Source organism: Elaeis guineensis, chromosome 7 (assembly GCF_000442705.2).
Source record: "Elaeis guineensis isolate ETL-2024a chromosome 7, EG11, whole genome shotgun sequence".
NCBI lineage: Eukaryota > Viridiplantae > Streptophyta > Magnoliopsida > Arecales > Arecaceae > Elaeis > Elaeis guineensis.
The window spans coordinates 19,815,146-19,840,884 of NC_025999.2; the positions used below are offsets into that span (position 1 = coordinate 19,815,146).

The 25,739-nt window shown below is 35.7% G+C and overlaps 1 protein-coding gene and 1 pseudogene across 1 annotated transcript; one reads left to right on the forward strand and one right to left on the reverse strand.

The window, feature by feature from the left end:
• The first annotated feature begins 1,276 nt into the window (after positions 1-1,276).
• On the forward strand, positions 1,277-19,728 carry LOC105060422 (exocyst complex component EXO70A1). The gene is made up of 12 exons (XM_073260661.1): positions 1,277-1,553; positions 1,717-1,812; positions 2,408-2,613; positions 4,619-4,876; positions 8,460-8,598; positions 8,675-8,887; positions 11,054-11,259; positions 11,865-12,065; positions 12,146-12,245; positions 14,409-14,518; positions 14,847-14,993; positions 19,292-19,728. Exons 1-12 carry the CDS (start codon positions 1,404-1,406, stop codon positions 19,407-19,409), a joined length of 1,944 nt encoding a protein of 647 aa, XP_073116762.1. The 5' UTR covers positions 1,277-1,403; the 3' UTR covers positions 19,410-19,728.
• A 3,920-nt stretch (positions 19,729-23,648) lies between these two features.
• Positions 23,649-25,442, reverse strand: LOC105060464 (alpha N-terminal protein methyltransferase 1-like; annotated as a pseudogene).
• Positions 25,443-25,739: the final 297 nt, after the last annotated feature.

Here is a 25,739-nt window from a genome sequence, read left to right on the forward strand (position 1 = left end):
AATAACAAATATATTTATTAATATATTTATTGAAACTATTTGATGATTCAAATAAAGAAGTAAATTTAAATAATGTGGCGGATGTTCTTATCTCATTTCAATTTAGTAGATAATGAGTGCATTTTTCATGGATGAATATCCTTTGAATGAATACTATCTTGGATAGAAAGGAACATTTTGAATATTAGACTAAGCTTTTTCATTCTTTTTTCTTTTGTAGTGAAAATAAATGACTTGATATCAGGTTTTACCAAAATATGATTTTTTTTTCTTTTGTGACAAGAATAGTACAATGGTTAAGATTTGTTTTTTTTTTTGAAGTTTTTGATGTCCACTCCTTTTTTTTTCTTCCACACATACACCCTTACCCCTCCTCTCCCTTCTCTGCTCTCTCCCTCTCTTTGTATTTTCCTTTCTATCTATTTATACTTTTTTTTTTCTCTTTTTTCTCAGATGACTTGCTTCCTTCTAATTCTAATTTTTCATCTCTTTTACATTCATTATATCTCAAATTTGTAATCCAAAGAGTTTAGCTAAAATAGGAAAGAAATATTTTAAGTTATTTTAGCATGCTTCATGATTGATGTTCTAGGAATTTTATATCCAAATACGTATAGTACATATTTAAGATAAAATAATATAAATACATTTGTATTATGATTTTCAAGATTTTTTTATATTTATTGTAACGATGGAATTTTGAATCTTATGATTTACTTATTTATTTATGTTATAATAGTAATTAAGTAAAATTTTCTCATAGATTTAAATTCTAAATTTTATTTTTCTTATTTGTATATTACAATGATTGTGAAGATAATCTAGAAAAAAAATGAAAGTGCACTTTAAGGATAAAAGATAATAGATTGAATCTGAATGAAATATTTTTTAGGTTTCTAAATTTTCATGTTTTAAGTAGTAGAAATTTATGATGGAGAGGGCACTTACCACTTCACACAAATGGTACATGTGCCATGAATTTCCTCTCACGTGAACCTCGCGTGCCTTTTTACTTTACCCTCAAGCATTCCCGCCCTTTTCAACTTTTTTTTAACCTTTTTAACCCCCCCCTTTTTTTTTCTGTAAAGTAAAAAAAAAGTCAATTCAGCTGCCCCATCTTCCGCAACCTCCAACGAGGCAACGCCACCTACTCCACGCAGACCGAGCCTAGGGACCTTTCAAGAAATAAAACTTAAACCAGGGACTGTTTGATAATAGTATCTTTCGAAAAAAAAAAGGGTCCAAGTAAATTATAAATATCGCCGACTCCTTACCGAGGACCATCCCCGCCCCGCTTCGCTTCCAACCCAATAACGAAAAGTAGAAAAGCATCCCTCTTCGAAGTTCCAACGCCCTTCCTCCAGATCCAAGAAGAAAGGAGGAGGAGGAGATCGCCGGCGGCGATGGGGGCAATCGAGACGCTGACGGAGAGGGCGGCGTTGCTCCGGGAGTCGCTCCAGAAGAGCCAGACCATCACCGATGGCATCGTCTCCATCCTCGGCTCCTTCGATCACCGCCTCTCCACACTGGAAGCTGCCATGCGCCCCACGCAGGTCCCTCTCTTCTCCTCTTTTCTCTTTTCTTGATCTTTTCTTATGTGAATTTTGGTCTCGATTACTTGAGATTTTTAGGTTTTATTTTGGTACTTCTGGGGTTTCCTTTATGTTTTTGATTTTTTTTTTTTTTTGTTTTTGGTTTGATTTATGGATGATGTAGGTGAGAACGCATGCGGTTCGGATAGCGCACGAGAACATTGACAAGACGCTCAAGTCGGCGGAGGTTATACTGGGCCAATTCGATCGCACACGAGAGGTCTCTCTCTCTCTCTCTCTCTCTCTCTCTCTCTCCCCCCTCTCACTTTTGGTACCAATTTTACTTCAAGAATTGGTTTTGCCTCTGTATTCTTTGGTCCGCTGCTATGATAAGTTTCATTTGAAATTATGTCACCGATACGAGGCACAGGCAATAGTGTTTGAGATTCGAGTTCTTCTAATTAAAATATCTCGCCTAAATTTTCGGAAGTACTTTTAGTTCAGAACAAATGCTATTGATCATATATATTTTAAGGTGTCTAACATTCAAAAAATGGTGAAAATACTCACAAGGATGTCTGGGTGGTGCGGTTAACACATTGCGTAATCTTTAATTCTGAACATCTTTATGCGGAGTTCATGGAAAAAAGGAGCGATGGTTGGCAGTATGTTATGGCATACAATGTGTCACATATGGAAGCATAGTGTACTTGCTGTTTTAGTAGTTGATAGTATTGCTGGAAATCAAAAAATTGGGCTTGTTGCCCCAAAGATTGGTTTTGATTATTTTAAAGTTAAGCAACTTGTGGCTCATGTCATGTGTTGCTTGTCTGTTTAAAGTTTCAGTCTTAATGTTGATTCTGTTGAACATGTAGGCAGAGATTAAAGTGCTGAAGGGACCGCACGAGGACCTAGAAAATTATTTGGAGGCAGTTGATCAGTTGAGAAGTGTATTGCGCTTTTTTAACTCAAATAAAAGCTTCAGGAGCAGTGATGGAGTTCTTAGCAATGTCAATAATTTGCTTGGTAAGGCCATTGTGAAGCTGGAGGATGAATTTAGGGGACTTCTTGCCAAACACAGGTTTGTTTTTGTTAATTCATTGGATGTCTTGTTGTTGTCATCCTCATAGTGGTATACACTAGCATACAGAACCACCCCATTAAGTCGGCATCATATTGTGATGATTCATGGTCTTGGTATGATATTTGGCTTGAATCGGTGCAACTGGTCTTTACCCGGCCAACATGCTTGGAATTGCTCGATTCCGAGCATTCGGCCTGGTAAGGGTCCCAAATCGGTTCAGGGCCTTAATAATTAGGGGAGAAGTACTTTACTCGCGTCATTTCAGGTTAAGAGAGGAGGAGAAGAGAAAGAGAAGGGGAGAGTGGAAGATTGAGCAAGTGGTCATCCACTATGAATGTGGACCAGGCATGTACAAGGGATGTCGACACTTGATTTGGAATTGAGTGGATGCATGTATATTGCATTTTCAATTTTTTACTATAGATGTTTTACATTTTCAGTATTATACTTAGTTAATTTAACATATATTATATAGTCACACTATTCTTTAGGTATGTAACATCAAGTATGCAAATAAACATCAAAAGCAAACGTAAAATGCTGCTCAAAGTCAAAACTGAATAAAAGAAGCTTAAAAATCATGAAAGCAAAGAAAAAAAAAACATGTTGTTTTTGGTTTTCCAGTACGGTACTATACCACACCTTCTCCTGCAAGTATCATCTAGTACCGAGACTGCAAACCGTGTTTGTTGTTGTTGTCTTGATACTACCATTCAATGCATGATTCATTAGGTCTTGAGTGCAATAATTCATATTTAGATCTATATGAGCAGTACATGTTTTTGCTATCATTGAATGCTCGATTCATTAGGTTTTAAATGTGATAGTTCATCATTAAATCTGTATGAGCAGTACTTGAGATGATTATGTTGGGGCACAATCAATAATTATGCATTATGTTGTGGTAGTAAGATAAGTATTAAAATATTATCAATTAGGTTGTGTCAGATTATTTCTCTTGTTTGTAATTTGGGTTAGGAGTGGTGTCTCCTTTTTATCATCCTAAGTCACTCCCTACCAGGTGGGATGTCACTTACTGCTCAAACCATATTATTCATGATATTTGAGGAAATTTGGTGATAATGTGTTATTTTATGTATCCACATGAAAAAAAAGGTACGAGGTTTAATGCTAAAAGATGAATAAAGATGATTTGTTGAGTTCATGTCATTGCTACTGTCACTCCATTGCCATTGAACAAACACTATCAATAAATTGTTCTAACAAGACTATCCATTCACCACAGTATATAAATTCCTTTTAAGATGAAAGAGAGGTATTCATTAAATGAGAGATACTCTGTGGACATTTTTTGACAAGCAACAACCCCAAAATAATTTACCACTGAAGAAGAATAATGTAGGAAAATAATCTGTTTGATGATCTTCTCAAATCTTTCATTCTTTCACTTTCAGAATTTGCAGATCTAGAAGCAACTTGATCCCCTATAGAAGGGTTTGGGTTCAGCCTTAGGGTTAAATCATGTTCTGATCAACCAACTTCAGTTAAATTTTAGTTCAAAAACAATCTCGTCGCTAAGCTGTAGAAGTTTAACCTTGACATAACAGAAAAACTGTTTCTACATACATTCAGCTATCCCATATGGATCTACCAGGTTAAATGAAGAAGTAATTAAGCAAGTTGATGCAAAATGCTTTTTAAAATACAACATACCAACTTGTGCCGAAAGGCAAGATGTTCTTTTAAATGTTTTCTGTTTGATGTGGAATGCCTGTGATTTAATACATCCATTGGTGCAATGCCTGATTTATGTTGCTCATACTGTTAAACTATAAAATGCTTCTCCTCAATATGATGTAGAATGTCTGCGATTTAATATTTCTGTTGGTACAATGTCTGATTTATGTTGCTCATGCTGTCAAACAATTAAATGTTTTCCCTCTATATTGCACAAGTAATATCTTGTGCTTGATCGGAAAAGAAGTGCATTCATTTGCAACTATTCTGCACCTTAATTAGTTCTTTCTCAATTTTGGTTCAGCAAACCAGTGGAGCCTGATCGCCTTTTTGATTGTCTTCCGGATGCCCTCCGACCATCATCAGGGTCACCAGGGCAGCAGGGTGATAGTGATAAAAACCCATTGGGTACCAATAATTCCGAGCATCAAGCCAAAAACTTAGAGACTGCTGTATACACACCACCAGTTCTCATTGCTCCTAGGATTTTGCCTCTACTGCGTAAGTTAGCTCAACAATTGGTTCAAGCTGGACACCAACATCAATGTTTAAAGATCTACAGGTATGGATTTCATTTTTGATGTCTTTCAGCTATTTGTCTTCTTATGTTGTTGAAGAGGCTAGAAATAATCTGTTTTACATGATGATATGAGGACTGCTCTTACCTAACGTTGGGAGCAGAAATAATGTTTGATAATCTTTCCAACTTATCATGTGAAATAAATATCTAATTGTTGTATAAAGTTTTGAATTATTCCTTAGGTATTATTACTATTATAAGCTCTTGTTGTTTTAGTTAATGCACTGTTCAGTTTGTATTGTTTTTTAAAAGTAACTAGGTCAGTTCCAGAAAGGTCTAAATATCAGGATCACCTGTACGTGGAACTTCATGGTGTTAGTTTGAAGGTTCAAATGGCAGTATTAAGAAAAGATATGTATCTGTAGGAAGTGGAATAGAACCAAAGTATGAAATATTGTCTGCTCCTATATATTATCAGTCTGCTCTTAATAAGGTGATGAGAAATGCGAGATTGGTATAAAGAGGTGGAGAGGAACGTCAGAGATGTAATTATTTGATGCAGTGAGAGCAAGGATAAAATGGTTATGGTGAAATTTGGAGAGAAATATGTATGAGTATTAGGAGAGACCACCATATGAATATGCTTAGCTGTTTCTGTGTAGAATTTGATTCCACTGCAAGTAATCAGTTTTCCAGTGAGTTCAAGCTTTTATTTTTTAAAATTGGGAGACTACATCTATGGTCATTTTTATTAATCTAGTATTATTTAAGATGATGTATGATCTTTTGCTTAGTGCTATTTCAGAAAGGATTCATTATGGAGGGACACAAGAGGACCAGTTCAGAAAACATGACTGTACCACAAGGAAAAGGAAATTTTTGCCTTTATGCACACCTCTTCTCAAATCCCCTTTTTGCCTGTAACCAACCAGCCAGATTCAGTTTTCACAGCAAACTAAAATTTCAACTATCAAAGACGAGAAGGTTATCTACCTTCTAGGCTCTTTGTGCAATATGAGTGTGTATTGGGCTTAATACAACAAATTGACTTCATGATTTCTTCATAAAAGTTTGTTTTCTTAGCAAAACAAACTAGTTTGGTTTGTGATTTCGCAAATTTTGGGGCTTATGATCTCTCTTCAAAATCATTGTTATAATAGGATTCCCCTGTGATAGAGAAGAAGGGAGTGAATATATTAATCAACCAAGCTTGCATTGGAAAATTTTGAAAAATGGAAAGAAAATTAAGGAAGTGAGTCTTGGAACAGCTTAATTCATGGCTTTGTCATGACAGATATAAGATTACCTAAATACTTTAATTTGGGTGTTTGTGAAAAACCTTATTGGTTGGGTATCACCACCTTAGTTGGTAGGCAATGGAGGAGACGGAGACTTGATCACCTCCATGAATTTTCATCTTATTTATAATGTTAAAGGAGCGGACCAGAATTTAGGTGGTACTAGGTCCCCCACTACTTACCTGTCTTCAATAGAAGTTTCAATTCCATCCTTGATTTATTTATCAATTACACTCGGTAGGCTAAAGTGATACAACCATTTGGATTAGTTTGAATTCGAAGGAATTTCTAAGAAAATAGTGGAAAATTAATAATGAAACTAAAGTTCTGAGCAATCCTGACAGCCTTTGAACCTTGTGTGATAATGTGGAGGAAATAATGTGGAGGAAATTGTTATGGAAGATGCGAGACAATGTGGAGGGAAATTGTGTTAAAAAATTTAAAGAAACTTGGTTAATAGAGGTGTAATGCTTATAGTTAATTTGGTTGTATGTGGTCCAAGAAATGTTGAAAGTGAGTTTTTGGAAGATAAAATCCAGTTATGGATTTGGCACAGACCAATAGGCTTTTGGAACTTGCAAAGATGATTTGATTTGGCCCAGTCCGGAAGGTAGCCTTTTGGAAGTTACAAAGATGATTTGTCTAGCTATGGTCAAATGTGGTCATCTTTAATCAATTATCTATCATTATAATTAGTTAGGATCAAGGTTTGCTGAACCATCCCGGTTCGGGGTGTGCCTAGTTGTATCTGCAGCTGACTGGGACAGTTCTGGCATTCGAATTGTATCAGATGGCCGGATTTTCCTCCCTGGCCTTTGTTGGATCGGAACAAGAGCAACTTGCCCCTATTTTGATTTGGATTTTATTTTTTTTCCAATTCACAGTTGTTGCTGACTTCAGTTAATTCCCACAGGATCCAAACAATGTTGCCGACTTCACTATGAATCGGGAAAAAAAAATTTAAAATCCTGATCGAAATAGGGGTGAGTCACCCTTATTTCGATCTAGTGGAATCGGAGAGGAAAATCCGGCCATCCGAGGGCCCCACGGTCCTCTAGTGGCTACTGCCGGCTTCTCCACCCTCTTCCACTTCTTTCCTCTCCCTTCCTCCCCCTTCCTCTATCTCTCTTTTTCTCTCTTGATACTTCCTTTTCCTCACTCCTTCGATCATGGGAGGGCCTCCATGGCCCTCCGGCGGCTACCATCGGCCTCTCCGCCATCTCCCTCTCTCCATCTCTCTCTCTGTCTCTCTTCCTTTCTCCGATTCTCCCTCTCCCCTGCTCTCTCTCTACCGTGTCGGTTCGGACCTAGCATGGAACAGTAGGGGGCTGTACACAGAATGGGCCTTGGTGCTGGCACAAAAAACCTTGGTTAGGATCATGTTAGTCAGATGTAATGACAAAAGTCTAGACATAATAACTTATGAACTTACGTCACTCCAAAAATGTGAGAGGCAGATATAGAAATTACATCAGCTACTTAGGGACATATTCAATGTGGACTCCTTGGTTTGTGTGGCTTTGGGGTCCATGTACATGCAACCTATGATTAAAATTGATACATAGAACCAATCCTGAGTTGAGGTTATATTTATTGGTTCTTTTGCTTATTCCTCTGAGTTTGAGATTTTAGACCACTCATTAGCAATGACATTCCATTTTTGAATGATCCCTACCTTATATTAGAAGCCCTGATTCAATTTCTTTAATTCACATTGAATTCTTGTTGTCTCAGTATCTGCTCCATTACTCAATGCATATGGGTTGAGGTGAGGATGCCATGCATTTGGCATGGGCTTACTTGAATATCAAGTAGGTTCACAACCATCATGAACACAATGATGGCTGATGTAGTAGATTTTTTTGTGGACACCAGCTATGATTCTGACCTATTTGATGGCCTCACTTGATCAAGAACTAGGTTGTCATATGCCCATATATTTTTTGCATCTTCCTTGCATTATGTGTGAACCTACTTGAAGATATACTGGTTGAATTATAATGATTACGCATGTCAACTTTATAAACCTCATAGACATCTTTAAACAGATGGCTTCCCTTGAAGATCAAGCGATATGAACATACCTTGTCATGGTATCATCTTATTTAGAAATACTACTATTCACATACCCTGCTTGTATCATGCTTTTTAGCGTAAAGATACCATCTTTCTAACTTTGCATTATGAACATCTTCTGAGTAATCTGTAATAATCTGATTATATGTACTTCTGTTCATGTTTACCATGTATCCATGTTCATGAGCCTTTTTCTATTCTAATTTAGTACAAAGTATTTACTTCAAGGATGTTATTCTTTTGCCATTCAGTGAAATTCGTGCTACAGCTTTAGAGAAGAGCCTTTCAAGCTTGGGAGTGGAAAAACTCAGTAGAGATGAGGTGCAGAAGTTGCAGTGGGAGTCCTTGGAGGCCAAAATTGGCAATTGGATTCACTTTATGCGAATTGCAGTAAGGATGTGTGTGAAAATCAGCTTCAGAGTGTATTTCTTTTGTTCCTCGAGTATTTTGACCATTCTTGAAACAGGTCAAGCTGCTGTTTGCTGGGGAACGACAATTATGTGATCAGATCTTTGAAGGCATTGCTTCTCTCAAGGATCAATGTTTTGCTGAAGTAGCTGCAAACAGTGTTGTGGTGCTACTTAGTTTTGGAGAGGCTATTGCTAAAAGCAAAAGGTCGCCAGAAAAGTTGTTTGTGCTTCTAGACATGTATGAAATAATGCGTGAACTTCAACCAGAGGTATAGTAAGCATTCTTTCCCCCTGGATGGAATATTACTAATCTTTCCATAAGCGTGGTTGCATGCTATAACTTCTAGTCACATTCAGCAACAGTTAAAGATGACAAAATTTATAGTGTCATTATAATACATGACATTCCATAGTGTAATGTTTTATGAAGCATTCTTTCTTACCAATGTTTCTGTCTGTAGTTCAAAGTATGTGTATGTATTTTATTTATCATCTGAAGCTGTGACAGTACTATATCTTAATGTAGGTTCTGTCAGCATTGTTCCATGTCATAGTAAGATACTCAAGATGCTTGGGGATCTTAAAAATCCATACATTAGTTATTTAGTTTATCAGATCTAGTTTCACTCTGTATCTCTTGCTTTTTACAGATTCTTCAGAAAAGGTTCAGGAGTCTAAAGACCCCAAACACCATGTTGACTTGACAATATTACACGTTATATTATGCAAGTACAATTATCTAATATTGTTCATTTGACTAATAAACTTTTGTAATTTGTTTTGACTTGTACAATTTTACCAGTGGAACTCTTGAAAGTTGGAATACATTATTTGTATGACATAATTAATACTGTTGCCAGAAATAAAATTCTCTTATAATGGATATCTATCTATTACATGAGAAATAGATGGGAATAGGTGTTCAAATGATCGCCTGTGGCCACATAAAGATTGAGGTAGCTATTGAAACATGAACTTTCTAAGCATGGTTTAGGTGGATTGTCCAAGTGCCTAGATGATTGCTGAAGACAATATTAAGTATAACGTCATAGTGTCATATTTTGTTATGTTGTGACATCAACCAAAATGTTCAATACTTTGAAGATAATGCTATTTAGTGATTTGTGCAAAACATTTTGAACAATGGAAGTTTTACTTTTGACTTGTTAATACTGCTGCTTGTTCGTAATGATGTTCTCTAAAGGAAACAACACTATCTTGTCGGTTCTGCAAAACAAAGTTGAAAATGAATAACATAAAATAAAGAAGTAAGGCAGACAATATGCACCAAGAAATATCATGATGACATGGAAAATGGCACAGATATGAAGAACTTTCCAAATTAGATAATGAAGATGAATGTACCCATAAAAAATGACTAATGAAGATACTAGATTGAAATATATAATTTGGAAGAAAAAAAGTTAGAAGTAGTCAAAGTATAGTGCTACAATGTTAAAATGTAGGGAAATGAAAGTTTAGAAATATAATAAGTGAAAAAAATGCATGTAATGACAAAAAGTAACAATAAAAATTGAGTGTGTGGGACAAAAGGGTTTAATTTTTGAATTGCTGCTTTCTTTCCCAAAGTGAGGAAAGGTAGTGCTTCTGATAACAAAGTTTAGAAAAATTAAATATCAGAGAAACTATTTAAATTTATAGTGCAACCTTGTTGGTAGAACATAGATTACATGAAGTTTCTTTATTTTCAATGGAATAGTGGGACCACTGGGGTTATATATAGAAAGCTTTGAATTTCACGAGGAGGAAGGAGATTTGAAAGAAATGTCATATCTGGACAAGCATGTGAATAAGTGCTGTAAAAGGCAGAGAAAGCAAGGGGAAGACACAGTTTGTTTACGTATTTACATAATGTACAATAAAAGGTATTCTCTCTTCAGGCTTTCTTATAAAGGTCTTGATGACTTTTTGGAAACAGTGATGACACATTCAACATATGTAAATGTGCCAGGGATGATATTTTTAATGCCCAAAATGTATGTATTTGTATAGATGTATTTATATGTGTGCTTATGTGTATGCTTATGTGTGCTTTAATTTGGGGAAGGGGAGTATGGATACAACAGGGCTAGCTCTTTTTCACAGACATATAGTTACTAATAAAGGATTTCATGTTAGATTGATATTCCCTAATGGAACTTTTGTGATTGGATTTGGTATTGCTTTAGCAGAACTTATGCAAATTCTTGACATTTCGGGCAATTGTATTGAGGCTATAGTTGTCTCCATGCTGTACCTGACTCATTTCACTTTACCTTACCTGACTCATTTCACTTTACTCTTTTTTATCTCATCCCATTTTATTTAGTGGTAATAGTATATCTATAATAACCATTTATGTTTGTGAAGTATTATTCTTGTCAATAAAAACTGATGATGAAATTCATGACTATTGTCTTTAACTGGTTGGTTAGATCGAAGCTACATTTGAAAGCAAATCTTGTTCTGAAATGCGAGAATCTGCATTGGCTTTGACAAAGCGCTTGGCTCAAACTGCAAAGGAAACTTTTGGTGATTTTGAGGAAGCAGTTGAGAAAGATGCAACAAAAACAACTGTTGCTGATGGAACTGTCCACCCTTTAACTAGCTATGTCATTAATTATGTGAAATTTCTCTTTGAGTAAGTCTTTTCAATTATCTACTTTTAGCTACCAATTTTTTTTTGTCTAAGAGGAGCAATTCTTTCTTAGCTGTCTTGTAGGAATGCCACTAAACTTATTTCTGTTCTTGCACGTTGCTTTACTTGAGTTGATTTGTCTATAGTTATAATTGTTATTATAAATAATATATATATATATTCCTTCCCTTTGTCCCATTCATTTACTTCTTAACATAACTTAAATGATTGAAGCCATTGTTTTATCTGTAAAGGATCATCCATTATTATTGGATATGGATGCTGTATTTGCTTATCATGGATTTAACTTTTGGAAAGTGCAGCTGTAGGTGTAAGACAAAAGCATTGTTCTGTGTATTTTTGGTCTGGTTTATGAATTCTAGAGGGCTTATCCCAAAAATGGGGGATTGTTATTTGATGTCAAACATTTTAAAATGGACTCTTCAAAATCTTTTTTGATTTTTTTTAATATTTTTATGTTTGATCTGTGGATTATGAAATTATACTGTTTGGTTGAACTTTTAAATAATTATTTCATGTCCTTTCATGTTCAAGATAAAATGCATAAGACAGCTATCTGAGAAAAGCTGCTAACCAACTATTTACAGTTATCAAACAACACTGAAGCAGCTTTTCCAGGAGTTTGAACCTGGGGATGATACAAACTCCCAACTGGCATCTGTAACAATGCGAATTATGCAAGCTCTTCAGACTAACCTGGATGGAAAGTCCAAGCAGTACAAGGATCCTGCTTTGACATACCTATTTCTTATGAACAACATCCACTATATGGTCAGATCTGTGCGCAGGTATGTTGTCATCCAGTTACAAGATGTTACATGACGAGCATTTGGAGTAGATAAAAACAGTGCATCTTTATTATTTTCAGGTCAGAAGCAAAGGATTTATTGGGTGATGACTGGATTCAAAGACACCGAAGGATTGTGCAGCAAAATGCAAATCAGTATAGAAGGGTTGCTTGGGCGAAGGTTTAATTTCATGAACCCAACTGGACATATAATCAAGCCTCTTCAAAAATGTCATGCATTTTTTGCAGCACATGCTAGATTGATGCTTTTTAATGTTCTTCACTTCTTGCCATTCAAAATATCCTCTTTTGTTCAACATTGATATTTATGGAAGTGTTGTTCTACACCCTGGTGTTCTGTCTATTGAAGACTTTTTAGCAACATTTTAGTGAATAGTGATGTGTAGATCTCTTTTGGTGCTTTGGCTTAAGATTTATTATGCAAGTCAGTGATGCTGGTTTTCGATGACTTAGATGGAGATGCCAGCAGTTCTAAATATTGTTTTTAACTACTGTGGTGCTGTGCAACCTGAATTGTAACTACTTAAAAACTGGTTTTTGTTTTAAAAGTAGCTTGAAACATTGAGATGGCATACTGGCATTAATGCTACTGGAATCAAATGAAAGGGGTTGTAAGCTTGCAAGTGGACTGCATTGACCCACTTCCAATTTGAAACTGGTTAAAAAATAACCTGGTCTAATGCATGGTAATTTTGTTTAGGCTTAGATTGAAAGATATGACCATTTTGAAAATGGATGGGATTTTAGTTATCAGGGACTGCCATCAAATTCAGACCAACATAAACTGACCTGAAAGTAATATACTACATGTTTTGCAACCCTCTTTGGATTTAGGAAAAATAATTTGCTTTTTAGTAGTAACTTTTATGTACGAAGTCACCAATTTTATTGTTGATTATCATAAATGTGGATATCAATCAAATCTTATTGGAATGAATTGTTGGTGGTGTTTATATGTTGTTTAATTGTTATTTTCTTGCATAATATGTTGACATAAAACAAATTTATGCATGTCTTTTATGGTTGTGTATGGATTATTCTTGATCAATTTGACTGAAAACCCTGATGGATTAATAATATAATCTTAAATCCGATCTTATCCGTCCTCAATGAATGTGGATTAGGCTTGAATTCAATTTCTTGACTTGATTCAAATATGGATTGGATTTGGGGTCTGCTAATCCCCAGCTAAAACTGAGCAGCTTCCAGCCCAGTTGTGGGCCTGGCTAAGTATTTTTCTTTTGAAAAATGCATATTAGCTAGTGATATAGCCATGATTTTGAGCCATACATACTGAGCCATATGTGCATTAAATATTGAATTTTTAGTTGCATTGGGTAGCATTATGTGTATAAAGCTATAACTGCATGTTAGTGTATATATTGAGATCTTCCAGTTCTACGATGTGCAACCATTTCTTTGGAAATATAGAATACATTTTGAATTTTGCTCAACTCGTTTAGGAAATTTCTAGTAGTTTGTAATAATCTGCTAAAGTAACTCTGGGCAGGATTTTAAAATTCTAAATAAATCTCTGTTTAATGGTGCATCTCAGTAGAGTTTGCCAGATGAGTTTCCTTATAATTTTCAAAATCCTTTGATCCTCCACCTTTTCTGAAGAACAGAATTGTACAACCTGACTGCACTGATATGCATGTTGGACGTACAGATCAATCCACATGATGCAACAGTGGATGATGCATGTAATTTGCTCTGTACATACACACAAAAAGGAGGATATGGAAATTGTTAGACACTAAATGTTCTCTGATGCAATGTAGCTAGGCTTAGTTGAATACAAATCCTCATACATTTTGCTTATTATTTTGTCATACTTATTTTATCAATTTTTTTATTTAACATTTTAAATAGAAATAAAGGAATAAATATGTGCTCATTTTTCTACAAACCCATACTTGGACCAAATAAATTGAGGTCAGTTTGCCAATTTGCTGTAAAGCAATTTACCATATGTCAAACTGTAGAAAGATTATAAGAGTTGAAGCCACTACAATGAACATTTATTATATAGATGATTGGTCTGAGGTTGTGATCTTTTGTCTCTTTACTGCCAACTGATAGCCAAATCATGCCAACTCTAATGTGTAATTTGATTCTTCTCAAATTTTAAATTACTGATTGATTTTTGTCAGTTGTCAATTTGATTTGAATGTTACGAAGTAGCCAAATATTAATAGTTTTTGTCTAAGGATCTTACATGAGGCATAAAAATCGGTCACCATATTCAAACAGCATATTTTTTATATTGAATGAAAATATTCCAGGCTGTATAACTGTACCTTTTTTTTTTGGTCAATTCCAGGTATTACAGAGCCTTTCTGGTCAAGGTTTGACTTCATCAGGAGGTAGTAGTATGGTAGGAAGTGATGGAGGTAACAGCAGCGGAGTCTCAAGAGCAGCTGTGAAAGAGAGGTCAGGAAGTAGATTTGGTTTTCCAGCTCATTGATCTACTATATATAATGGGAACTCTTGGAGTTGGCAATGCAAAACTGTACTCCAAGAGTGAAGCCTCTAGACTCTAGGATCCTAGGTAACAATTACGAGAGAAACAAAGGAAAAAAAAAGACTTGTGGGCCAACCTCATTATGAGTAGCAACAAGTGTGCCTTGTTTCCTTCTTCCATTCCTTTTGCCCAGTGTGCCCTGGAGGCACCCCACTTTTAATTAAAAAGAAAAGCACATGAAGAATACTGGTAGTGCTCAAATGTGTCAAAAAACTGACCCACCTTTGCTGTCGTCAGGTTTAGGTCTTTCAACTTTCAGTTTGAGGAGCTTCATCAAAGGCAATGTCAATGGATGGTCCCAGATCAAGAGTTGCGTGAATCTTTGAGGCTTGCGGTTGCTGAAGTTCTACTACCTGCGTATAGATCTTTTATAAGACGATTTGGGTATGTTTTTTCTACATGCCGCCTTTTATCCTTGAGTATTCTTAGAACCATTGCATTCTTACAGATTTATGTCAGAATTCAGAACTATATATATGCATCCATATTTTAATTTTTGATTGCAGACATGAATTGTCTTAGTAGGATCAAATGTAGGGATTTTAACAGATTGGATTTGATAGGACTGCATCATTGATATCCAAAATTGGATGTGTATGGAGATGTTCATGTATATGCATGCTCTATGCAGTTTGGATTTGGATAAGTTTTGAATAGTTTCCCTAGGCTCTGGTATGGATATGGATATTCAGACATGGTTCCTCCACCTCCCTTGAGGTATTTAGGTTTTAGTTCTAATTTTATGATTAGTTCTATATTGTTTATTATTGGCTTTTGGATTTATTGATTCATTCTATCATATTCATTACGTAAGACTTATTTGTCCATGCATGAAATGATATAGACATCATAAAAGTACAATTAATGTCTGATTTTGCTTATAAGTTATGAATATTGTGCATAATGAAATGAAGTTTACATGTATAAAAAGCATATACAGCTATTACTCACATCCATTTCAGATTCATGTGTTGATTAGTACATATCAACTATTATCTGATCTGTATCTTTATTTGTCTAGAGAGAATACAAACACAACTTGGTATCCAACATTATCTTTGTCTACATCTTATCACCTGATTGTAGCTGGATATTAATCTGGATATGGATATCCCTAATACCTGAGCCAGATCTGATTTTCAGCCCTTTGTTATCTGGCTATGTGTATGATAACCCTCTGTTATTTAAGTTTTTCTATGATATCTTAAGCTTGAGAAGAGGGACAGGCCATCATTTGACATTCTCTTGTTCGAATATCTTGTTGGACTAATGCAAGTTGTATAATTGAATATCCAGTTAATTCATCATCTTAGGAATTGGGCAAATTGCATGAGTGTTGACTTGTTTGATTAACCTTCTTCATTTGGATTCTGTGTATAAATCTGCACTTTTGGTATGATTAGACTGCAGTTGTTTTTTCTAATAAAACTACAGATGGATGTATCAATCCAAAAACTGAATGCTCATCCTATTTTGTTTGTAGGATACCAAAAATAAGTTCCGTTATTGGTTGAACTTCGTAATTTATTAGTCACAAATGTGGAGATCTGTAAAGAATCATGCTACATTGTTGATGAGTAGTGGGTAAAATATAACACTAGGAAGCGATAGGTCCTGTTTTTGTGCAAAGCTTGTGCCAGAAAATTCTGGTGTTATAAACATGCATGCTATTGCATGTTTAAGTCCCACCTCTGTGTTGCTAGTTTTAAATAGAAATTTCACCAAACCATGGGTCATTTTGGACATGAATAAATTTTTTGAAGCTGTTAAATCTTACTTTGGGAAAAAAAAATCTTTTTAAGAAGATTGACTAAGAATTTTACTTTGTCTAGTGAATTTCCTTTAAAAACAAGTGCATTAGTAATAGGGATTTTATAACTCTTCTTTTAAACTAAAGGTGCTAGTTGTTATTTTGTGAAAGGAATTAGATCCCCTAAATATACATGCTAAATATCTTAGTATATGAAAATAATTTTGTACTATTAACTGATATTAGAGTTTACGAGCCACTCTGGAATGATGGTGGTGAAGTTAGTACTTTTGTTTTATACTCTTGGTGGCATTTACCTTCAAGCTTATTTGCCTAAAGGGTTCTTAAATGGTGCATGTTTTACATACATAGGGTACATATGTTGAACATACTGAATAACAAATGGAGAGGCTAACCCAGGTTCTAAGTGCCATGTGATGGTGCCAGGACCTGGTACTGGCACACTGGCCCTTGTACTATTTGTTGTCCTGTTCTGTGCCATGCATGCACCAAGCACTGACATGTGTGCTACATGCTGGTTTAGGCCTGGCACAGTACATGATAAGTGGCATGAACTGGCACAGCGAGTACTTGAATCTTTAAATATAACTTCTATAATATGCAATATGCAGAACGTTTTGTATAACAACTTATGTTATTTTGCAAAGAGATGGATGACATCATGTAATTGCTATTTAAAAAATAGAAGTGATGCACAATAAATGAAGATTGCAGTATCCCTTGAACAATTAAGGAATTTACATTATGAATTCATGGAAGAAGTCAATAGAACGGTGTAAATAGTATTTGAAAAGGAAAATCCTTCAGTGTGTCTCTTATCTGCACACAAAAGTTCCTTGGGCCCACTAATGCTGGGCTGGCAACTCGTTCAAAGACCTTCATGTATCACACTAATTCCTGCAACGTACACCAACCCCCTGCCTTATGTTCCAGGAGACCCTTTAGTTTGCACATAATGGGCGTCTAATTTAAAAATGGATAAGATTGTTTTGACTTGATGCTGGGAAGGTCAACCATATAGACTCATTTGCTTAGACATTTGATGGTAGATTCAGGGATCAATGTATGTACACATACACAGTCTTGATGCTCGAATGGTCAACCATATAGGCTGATTTCTTGCTTAGACTTTTGATGGTAGATATGGGGATTAATGTGTGTGCGCTCACATGGATTTAAACTTCGCAAAGAGACTGGACCATTTACCACAACCCCTAGGCTCTCCTTAGGCAATCCATGGAATTATCCTAGGACCAGATTATCGGCCTAGCAGTCACCTGTGGGCTCTTAACAGCTGAATGAAGACCTACCATAAGATGATTCTGCATAAATCATGATGGATGGATAGAGTCATGAAAGTATATATTGTTGACATAGTTTAGCTTGTTGTTTTGTTTCACCCTACCTAAAATGTCAGATGGCTTTTGTTCAGATGTATAGCAACTAACCGTTACTATTGTCATGTTGAACTCCGATTGGAAGCATAGTTGGGCTCTTGTTGGTGCCATCTAAGGCGAATCTATTAAAATCAATCTATCCTTACCCTCCACTCCCATTGGAAAGAAAGCAAAAAAGGATTTCTGGATTTCCTTTATATGCTGATATATCGGGTCTCCAAATGTTTAGGATATTTTTCTTTTTTTAGGGTTGGCCCAGACCTGGGAAAAAGAAAATCAATATCCCCTGCTACATTCTTTAAACTTTGTGACTCCTCTGTTTTATTTATATTTTTATTATATTCATCCGGTTGACTCTATGCTAGAGCCCAAACTCAATCCCTCATCCGATGATGGAATTGATCCTTATCTTAGATCTCGGCGTGAGAATCTCAACTTACCTTAAAGTCTTTGCATTACAACCTACTTGGAGAAAATATGACAACCCTATTAATAAATTACAACAACCAAATAGTGGAGAAAAATTGCACTCTCTTGCCCAAGAAGTACAATTGCTGTTTGCTTTGCCCCAATATTATTTCCATATACCCTGTTCTCCCCCATTCCTTCATCTCTTTACTCTCTCTCTCTCTCTCTCACTCACTCACAGACATTATAAACAGCTCTGATCTCTTCATTTATCTATCTATTCCTAGATTTTTCTTACAACAACACAAACAAGCTTCTTCTGTATAATGAATAAATAATTTCTTTTTTTAATGAAGGGATTCAGAAACCATGTGAAGTGAAACAATTGCCCTTTATCCCAGTGGTTGTCAACCTCATTTCCACGTATATCACCATTTCTCCCATCTTTTTTTAATCTTGCCAGTTTCGTCTATATTATGTACCAAATACATGTTGCTTTGTCATGGTTATGAAAACATTTAAAGCTGCTTTTAAGCATGGACATTCAAGATCATATGACGAGATACGAGGAAGAGCTTGATTTTGGCACTGAAGGCAAGCACATCTGCCATCCTTTAGTGCTACTCTTATTAACTATAGATATGATTAGAAGAATTAGATTTATATGGAACATATCTCAAATCCTTGTTTCACAGAGAAAACTTAGCAGTATCTTTGTTTGTTTTTTTCTCCACTGATAATTACGAGAATAAACTAAAAAGGTCAAATTGTTATCAGGACAAAGAAGTGTCTGCATAGATAACTATCTATAAAATTTGGATTTGGTTACTGTGAATTCAATAAGAATCTTATTTTCTATTACCGCACTTACCTTCTTAATTTATGTCGCCCCCTCCCTCCCCACCCCACCCCACCACCCCACTTCAAGTGTAATATCCTGGATCTCTCTCTTGTTCTAGAACCATCCTTTAGAGTGCCCTTAAATTTTATGTGCCTTGTATAGAGAAAGTATCTAACAGCGTTTTTATGTTTATATTCATGTAACTTTCGATCCTCCATTTCTTTTCCCAGTAGCTCTAGTCTCAGCCAATTATCTTACCTTTCAGGCCACTGGTTGAGAATAGCAAGAATCCAGTAAAGTACATGAGATACACTCCAGAAGATCTTGAGCGCATGCTTGGTGAATTTTTTGAGGGAAAGAGCTTGAATGAGACGAGAAGGTGACGGCTAGCTCCACCTTGGCATGCTTTGTACAACTCAGGTCCATAACTTTCCGATGGGATGCGGCAGTTTGTTTGAAGCCTATAAATAGAGCTGTTGCAGATTTATAACCACAGTGCTTGCACAAAATGTTTTTATGTTAGGTCATTCATGAGATCATATTTCGATCAAGTTTGATTGGAGAAGCCTTTATTTGATTTTACTTTTAGTTCACACGTTATAGCTACTGTATCAAAACAAGATCTGTTCAGATTTGACATTACTTAGTGGTCTGATGCCTTTTCATTTATAATTATTCAATAAATAAGTGTTTGAACATTCATATTCGATTTGCTAGTTGGTGCTACTTCATATTTTGTGCCTTTCTCGTGGTCGTGTGATTTTTTTTTAAAGATAAGATGGAGCACTCATACAAGATACAATATAATTAAAAGGGAAAAGAAAAGAGAGAGAGAAAAAAAAAATAAAATTATTTTTTTAATTTTAATTTAATTTTATTTATACTTTTTATATTTTAAAAAATATCAAACTGATCTTTTTAGTTATTGATATATTTTAATATGATTCAGTCATCTATTTTTATTAATAAAATTTTTTAAAATTATAAAAATATCTATTTTTTTTTTCCTCTCTAATTGATCATCTCTTTCATGGCTAGCATTTCTCTTTCTCTCTTTTCTTTTCTTCTCTTCTTCTTTCTCGTCTTCTTTTTTTTCACCCATTTCTCCTCCTTTTTCTTTTTTTTCTCTCTCCTTTCTTCTCCTATCTTTTCTTCACTTATTCTCCTTCTCCTCTTTTTTTTCTACTTTCTTCACTCATTCTCTTCCTCCCTTTTCTCCTCTCATTCCTTTTCATGCACTTCTCCTCATTCTTTTTTTTCAAGCCACCTATAAACTATCTTTTTATGGTGGCCTCCAACTTCGTCCCATTTTTCCTTCTTCATCTTCTTCCTCTCCATCCTCTTCTGCTCCCTTCCTCCATTTTATTCCTTGCCAGCGGCCTCTCTCCTCCTCTTCCTTCTCTAAATCTACCCCTTTTCACTCGCAAAAAAAATCTCTCCTTTTTTTCCTCACTCATTTCTCTTTTTTCATGATGGCTCGGCTCCTCCATCTCATTTTCTTCCTCATCCATTCATCTCTTCATCCTCCTTTTCCTTCAAACCACCCATAAGCCATTCCCTTCGCGACGGTCTCTTCCACTTTCATCCCTTTCTATCGATAATCCATTTTTTTCCCTCTTCTTCCTCTTTACCCTCTTCTCCTTCTTATCCTTCTTCTCCTTTAATCCATTCCTTATCCACAATTATTCTCCCCTCCTCTCCTTCCTTTTCATCCATTTTTTCTTCTCATCTTCTTGTTCCTCTAAGTCCATCCATGAATAAACGGTATTTTTATTCATTAAGAGAGAAATTTAACATCGTTTATTGATAAAATGAATGGCTGAACTATATTGGAATATATCGATAATTAGAAAGATCAGTTTCATACTTTTTAAAGTACAAAAATATAAGTGAAATTGAGCTAAAATTAAGGAGGTATTCTTGTAATTTATCTAAGAAAAAAAAAGTGATATGGGACAACATAGGAAGGACTACCACGTTGGTCCACAAAACCTCATGGTGGCCACTTGATCTGTGGTGATCTTTGCCTCCTGATAGACGTGTGTATTGTCTGTGATAGCATATTTTTTCGTCAATTGCTACATGTCTTATAAGAGTACGTACATCACAACTATCCTAGGCTGCTCCTATATCTTACTACAGTGGCTGAGTCCTCCTTGATGATAAAGCGATTAGCTTTTAAAGTCAACCTGGCAAATATGATGTCTGATCAGGTTGCTCATAGCTTAGCCCTTGAGACAGTACTGTCGAACAGATGAATCTTGAGTTTAGATCATAATCATAAAACTAGCTCCACCTCTGCTATCATTTATACTTTCATTCAAGTTAACTTTAAGAAAACTCGTAGATAGGGCTTCCAGATAATAAATACCAAACAAACCATTACATGAGTGGGTAGGGAGTCCCAGATATCTAAAGTCATCAAAGCCAGTCTGATGAACGCTAGATAAACAATCTTAGTGGTCCGAGCCCTCTCTAGAATAAATCTTGCCAATTGCCACGTCGTTTCAAAGATGCCACTATTCTTAGCCAATCAAATAAGGTAGGCAATATAAATAGCCCTGATGCCCTATAGTTTGGATGACTCAGCCTTCATGCTCCACTGTAATGCCTCAAGGAGAAACTAACCTGGTGAGTTTGTATGAATAACTGTCAGAAAGAGCATAGCTAGCTGTTAGCTCTCGGATAGTGAAACGAGACGTGGTCCGCTATCTCATCGATAGACTCACAATAAGGACAACCAGAAAGAAGGTCCATATCTTTGGCTCTTAGGGCTACTCTGGTCAGAATACAGCTCGATGCGACCTTCCATAAGAACAGGCTAACTCTTGGATGTACTCGAAGCCTCCAAATCCAAGTTCCATCCAGTATCTTGGCTGGCTCCCTTTTGTATGGATTGTATAACTTGATCACCACTCTCTGGGTATAAGTTGAACTCAAACCGGCATATCCTGGCCACTATGAAGAGGAACCACATGGGACAGCACCTTCGCAGCCAGTGGAGCTCGAAAGAGATGAGTCACCAATCCCACATTCCAACTCCCTTCTCTGGTTTGGAATAGGTCTCACACCCGTATTGACTTGTCTATCTCTGTGTTGATAAAGATTGGCTACAGATTACACAGCAGATCAGCAATCCACCCGTCCCAGATAAGATTCACCATCCATCCATCACCGACCAGCCATCTGATGCAGGCCATCACCTCAATGAGATATTTGCGTATAAGTTACAGCTTTCCCACATTACGTCAGGAACTATTCATGCTAATAAATGTGAGTTTATACGTTCTAACCAGTGTCACTGTGTTGCAGGATCTGTGCTATAACAAGTTCACGAAATGTGTATACTTTTTAAATGCAAGTTTTTATTAAAAGGTTGATGAAATTTTAATACCTGATAAATTACAATGTAATGCTGCTGTAGAAATTGCTGACCTGTATCACGATGTTTATGGTTCTCGTCTCATTCCCTTTTGTGTGGAAATCAGTATGTAATATTATTTAGTCCTAGTTTGGACTAGTCCTGTGGGATGGCCTGGGAGAGGGAGGAAACGGAATGCCAGAGGGGAAGGAGGAGGTGCTCAAGGGGCTCCCTCTCTCCCTCCTTCACTTCCCCCGCCCATCCCGTTGGATTCTCCAGCATTAACCCATGCATGGCTCCTTGTTGTGGTTGGAAGATTCTGAATGGCGACGAAAGTTGTCGCAGGTGTCGGTCGAATAGATGACTTTAATTTGTTTAGACTCTGTTCTGTGACCATATATGTTTGGAAAATATTGGGAACCTCTTTCTGTGCAAGAAGAAAACCAGCTGTGAGGAGGCAGCATAGGATCATCAGAAGCTTGTTGCCACAAATCTTGCTGACATTTGTTTCTTATAATAATTTAGCTCACATCAGTGAGATCACCATCCATCTGTTGTTTTCTTATAAGTAGAACTTTCTGGTATTTTATCTGCAGAGCAATATGCTATACTTAGTAGATCAATCGTATCAGTCTAAGATCCAAAACAAATACCAAACAAAAAAATATTTGGAGAGAATCATGAAAAAAAAATAATTGCAGAAGAATAAAAATTAGGAGAGAAAAATAATTAATTCAAAGAAGAATAAATATTAAAACCTCGTAAAGGTGTTTCACGAAGGAGTCTCCATACGCACAAATAATTTTCTCTCTCTTTTTTTTATTATTTTCTAGTTTTCCACATGGTTCTGCATACAAAGGAGACACCAAAGGTTCCTTTAGATAAACCACCATGTAGATAGGAGTTTGACTTGTATCTTGGCTCACAAATCAAAGATCTACTAGGACATAAATATTAACAATTTTTAGAAAAACATAGTTAAATAAAGTGATATTAAAAGATAAAGTCTTCTTTCAAATAGGATATACAAAAAATAGTCTTCATTGGACATGCAATGATTTTCAACACTTCTCCTTATTGCAAAATCCATACCAACAATATTGAATTTATCGATGTTATGAAGTGCCATGGTAACCATTGCCATCATCACTGTAGTCACAGCAATATCTAATAATTTGTCAAATCAGTAATTAAATAATAAATTTTTTTTATTGGCCCAGACAATAATTCCTCGGCTGGTTTGTTCTTTTTGATGCATATGTCAAAGATGATGATGCTTTGTAAAATTTTTCTTGATGACAGAAACTCCATTAGGTTTGTGGCCAGCCTTTGCTCGCTTGAAAAATGAGACAAAATCATCGATCACCTGGAAGCTATCCTATATACCACTGGATCCATATCACATTATACCTACCAACTTCTGGAGTGAATTCCTGAAGAGGCATGTAATAAAAATTTGCAGCCTTGTGGATTGAAAAATCCCCATCAAGAGCTAAATTTTCACGAGTAGCCTCTAGACAACATGACACTAGCTCAACAAGATCAACCTTATTAAAATATCTTAAAAGAAGATTTTTTGTGACCCGTTTAATGTTGAAATTAGGACTGACAAAATATGATCCGATCTACCAACTCGACCCATGTTCCACCCGCCATAAACATGTTTGGATTTAGGCTAAACGGATTTGGGTCATAAACGGATCGATCCATTTAACCCGTTTAATAATTGGGTCAGATTTGAATTTTAGATATCTGATCCGTTTAATTCGTTTAACCCATTTAATATCTAGGTCGGGTTGAGTCAGATAACCTATTTAAACTGTTTAACCTGTTTAATATATTTTTGACCCATTTATCCTGACCTGTTTAACCAATTTAAGATCCATTTATTAAAACCTGTTTAACCTATTTCTGACCCATTTAACCCAACCTGTTTAATCTGTTTAACCTGTTTAATCCATTTAACCTAATTTGACCTATTTAATAAACAGATTAAACGGATCAGATCGGGTTACCTGTTTAATAAATAGATCGGGTTCAGATTTGAATTTTTGATCTATTTAATAAATAAGTCGGGTTTGGGTTGATGATTTTCTGACCCGATTTGTTTATGACCCGATTCGTTTATGATCTGATTCGTTTATGATCCGACCCGATCCGATTGCCATCCCTAGTTGGAACTACAATCAAGAGTAACAAGGTGCCATTTTTTTGTTCCAAACTAATTGGGCAAGAGGGTATTGAAGAAAGCCACACTACCCTTCACATTGGCCTTGTTGACGTGATTGCAGCCTCCCAAGACCTCATCCACATAAGCTTCCACGGCCTGCTAGTCAGCGATGCCTTTTCGGTGCCATTCGTGGCATGTGCTGCAATCTTTGGCTTTGTCGATGCTGATTTTTTCTTGTTTCTTGATCTCTGAAGCTACTTAAAATTTAATCAGCTTTTCATCTTCATAAATGACTAAATCTTCATAAAAAAATATCCAAATCTTAGATAGCTTCTATATAAAACTCGTTTGCATGGTTTGATTTCTTAATAGATATTTTCATAACTGAATCAATTGTAACATCCTTCAATTTTTTCTGAGTAATCTCAAAATTAGTGAATTCTTCAATCATAATCTTTTTCAAACTTGATCAAACTTCTCCCGCTTAAAATTATCTTCTAGACTTGATTGATCTTCAAACTGATTAATCTTATCATGCTCTGAGTTTTCAGCACTTGATCCAGTAGATGATATGAGAGATAAATCACCAACACTTTTAACTGGATGAAGTGAATCATTGACAGTAGCAATAGCATCAGAAGCAATACAATCACACAAAGAATCAAATATCTCTGTATGACCAATCAGATAATTAGAACATTCAGAATCAATAATCCAATCATGAGCAAAATCAATATCTAACACATGAGAAGAAGTAGAAATATATGCATGCTGACAATCAAGATTAGAATCAATAATAGTAGTAGTAAGAGCCCAACTACCATTTTCTTTCTCTTCCCTATGTTCTGATATAGAGGATGCAACATTAGACTGTTTGAGCTTCATCCTGCAAACTTGAATTTTATGGCTAAATTTTTCACACCTATAACAATTCTCTTGAATTTATAATTTTTATTATCAGAAAATAAATTTTTTTCTTTCTAAGGGGATATTGTCAAATCATTCATCTGAGTATTATTTGCTTCTTGATTAACAAGTATGTTTTCCAACTCTGCTAATATAGGTTGTTGAGCTCATCCAGAAATAGTTAGCATTTAAGCACTTTGCTCTTTATTCAAATTACGAACTAACAGTCTATGTCGTTTATTTTCATCATAACGAGAATTTGGATCAAGCACATCA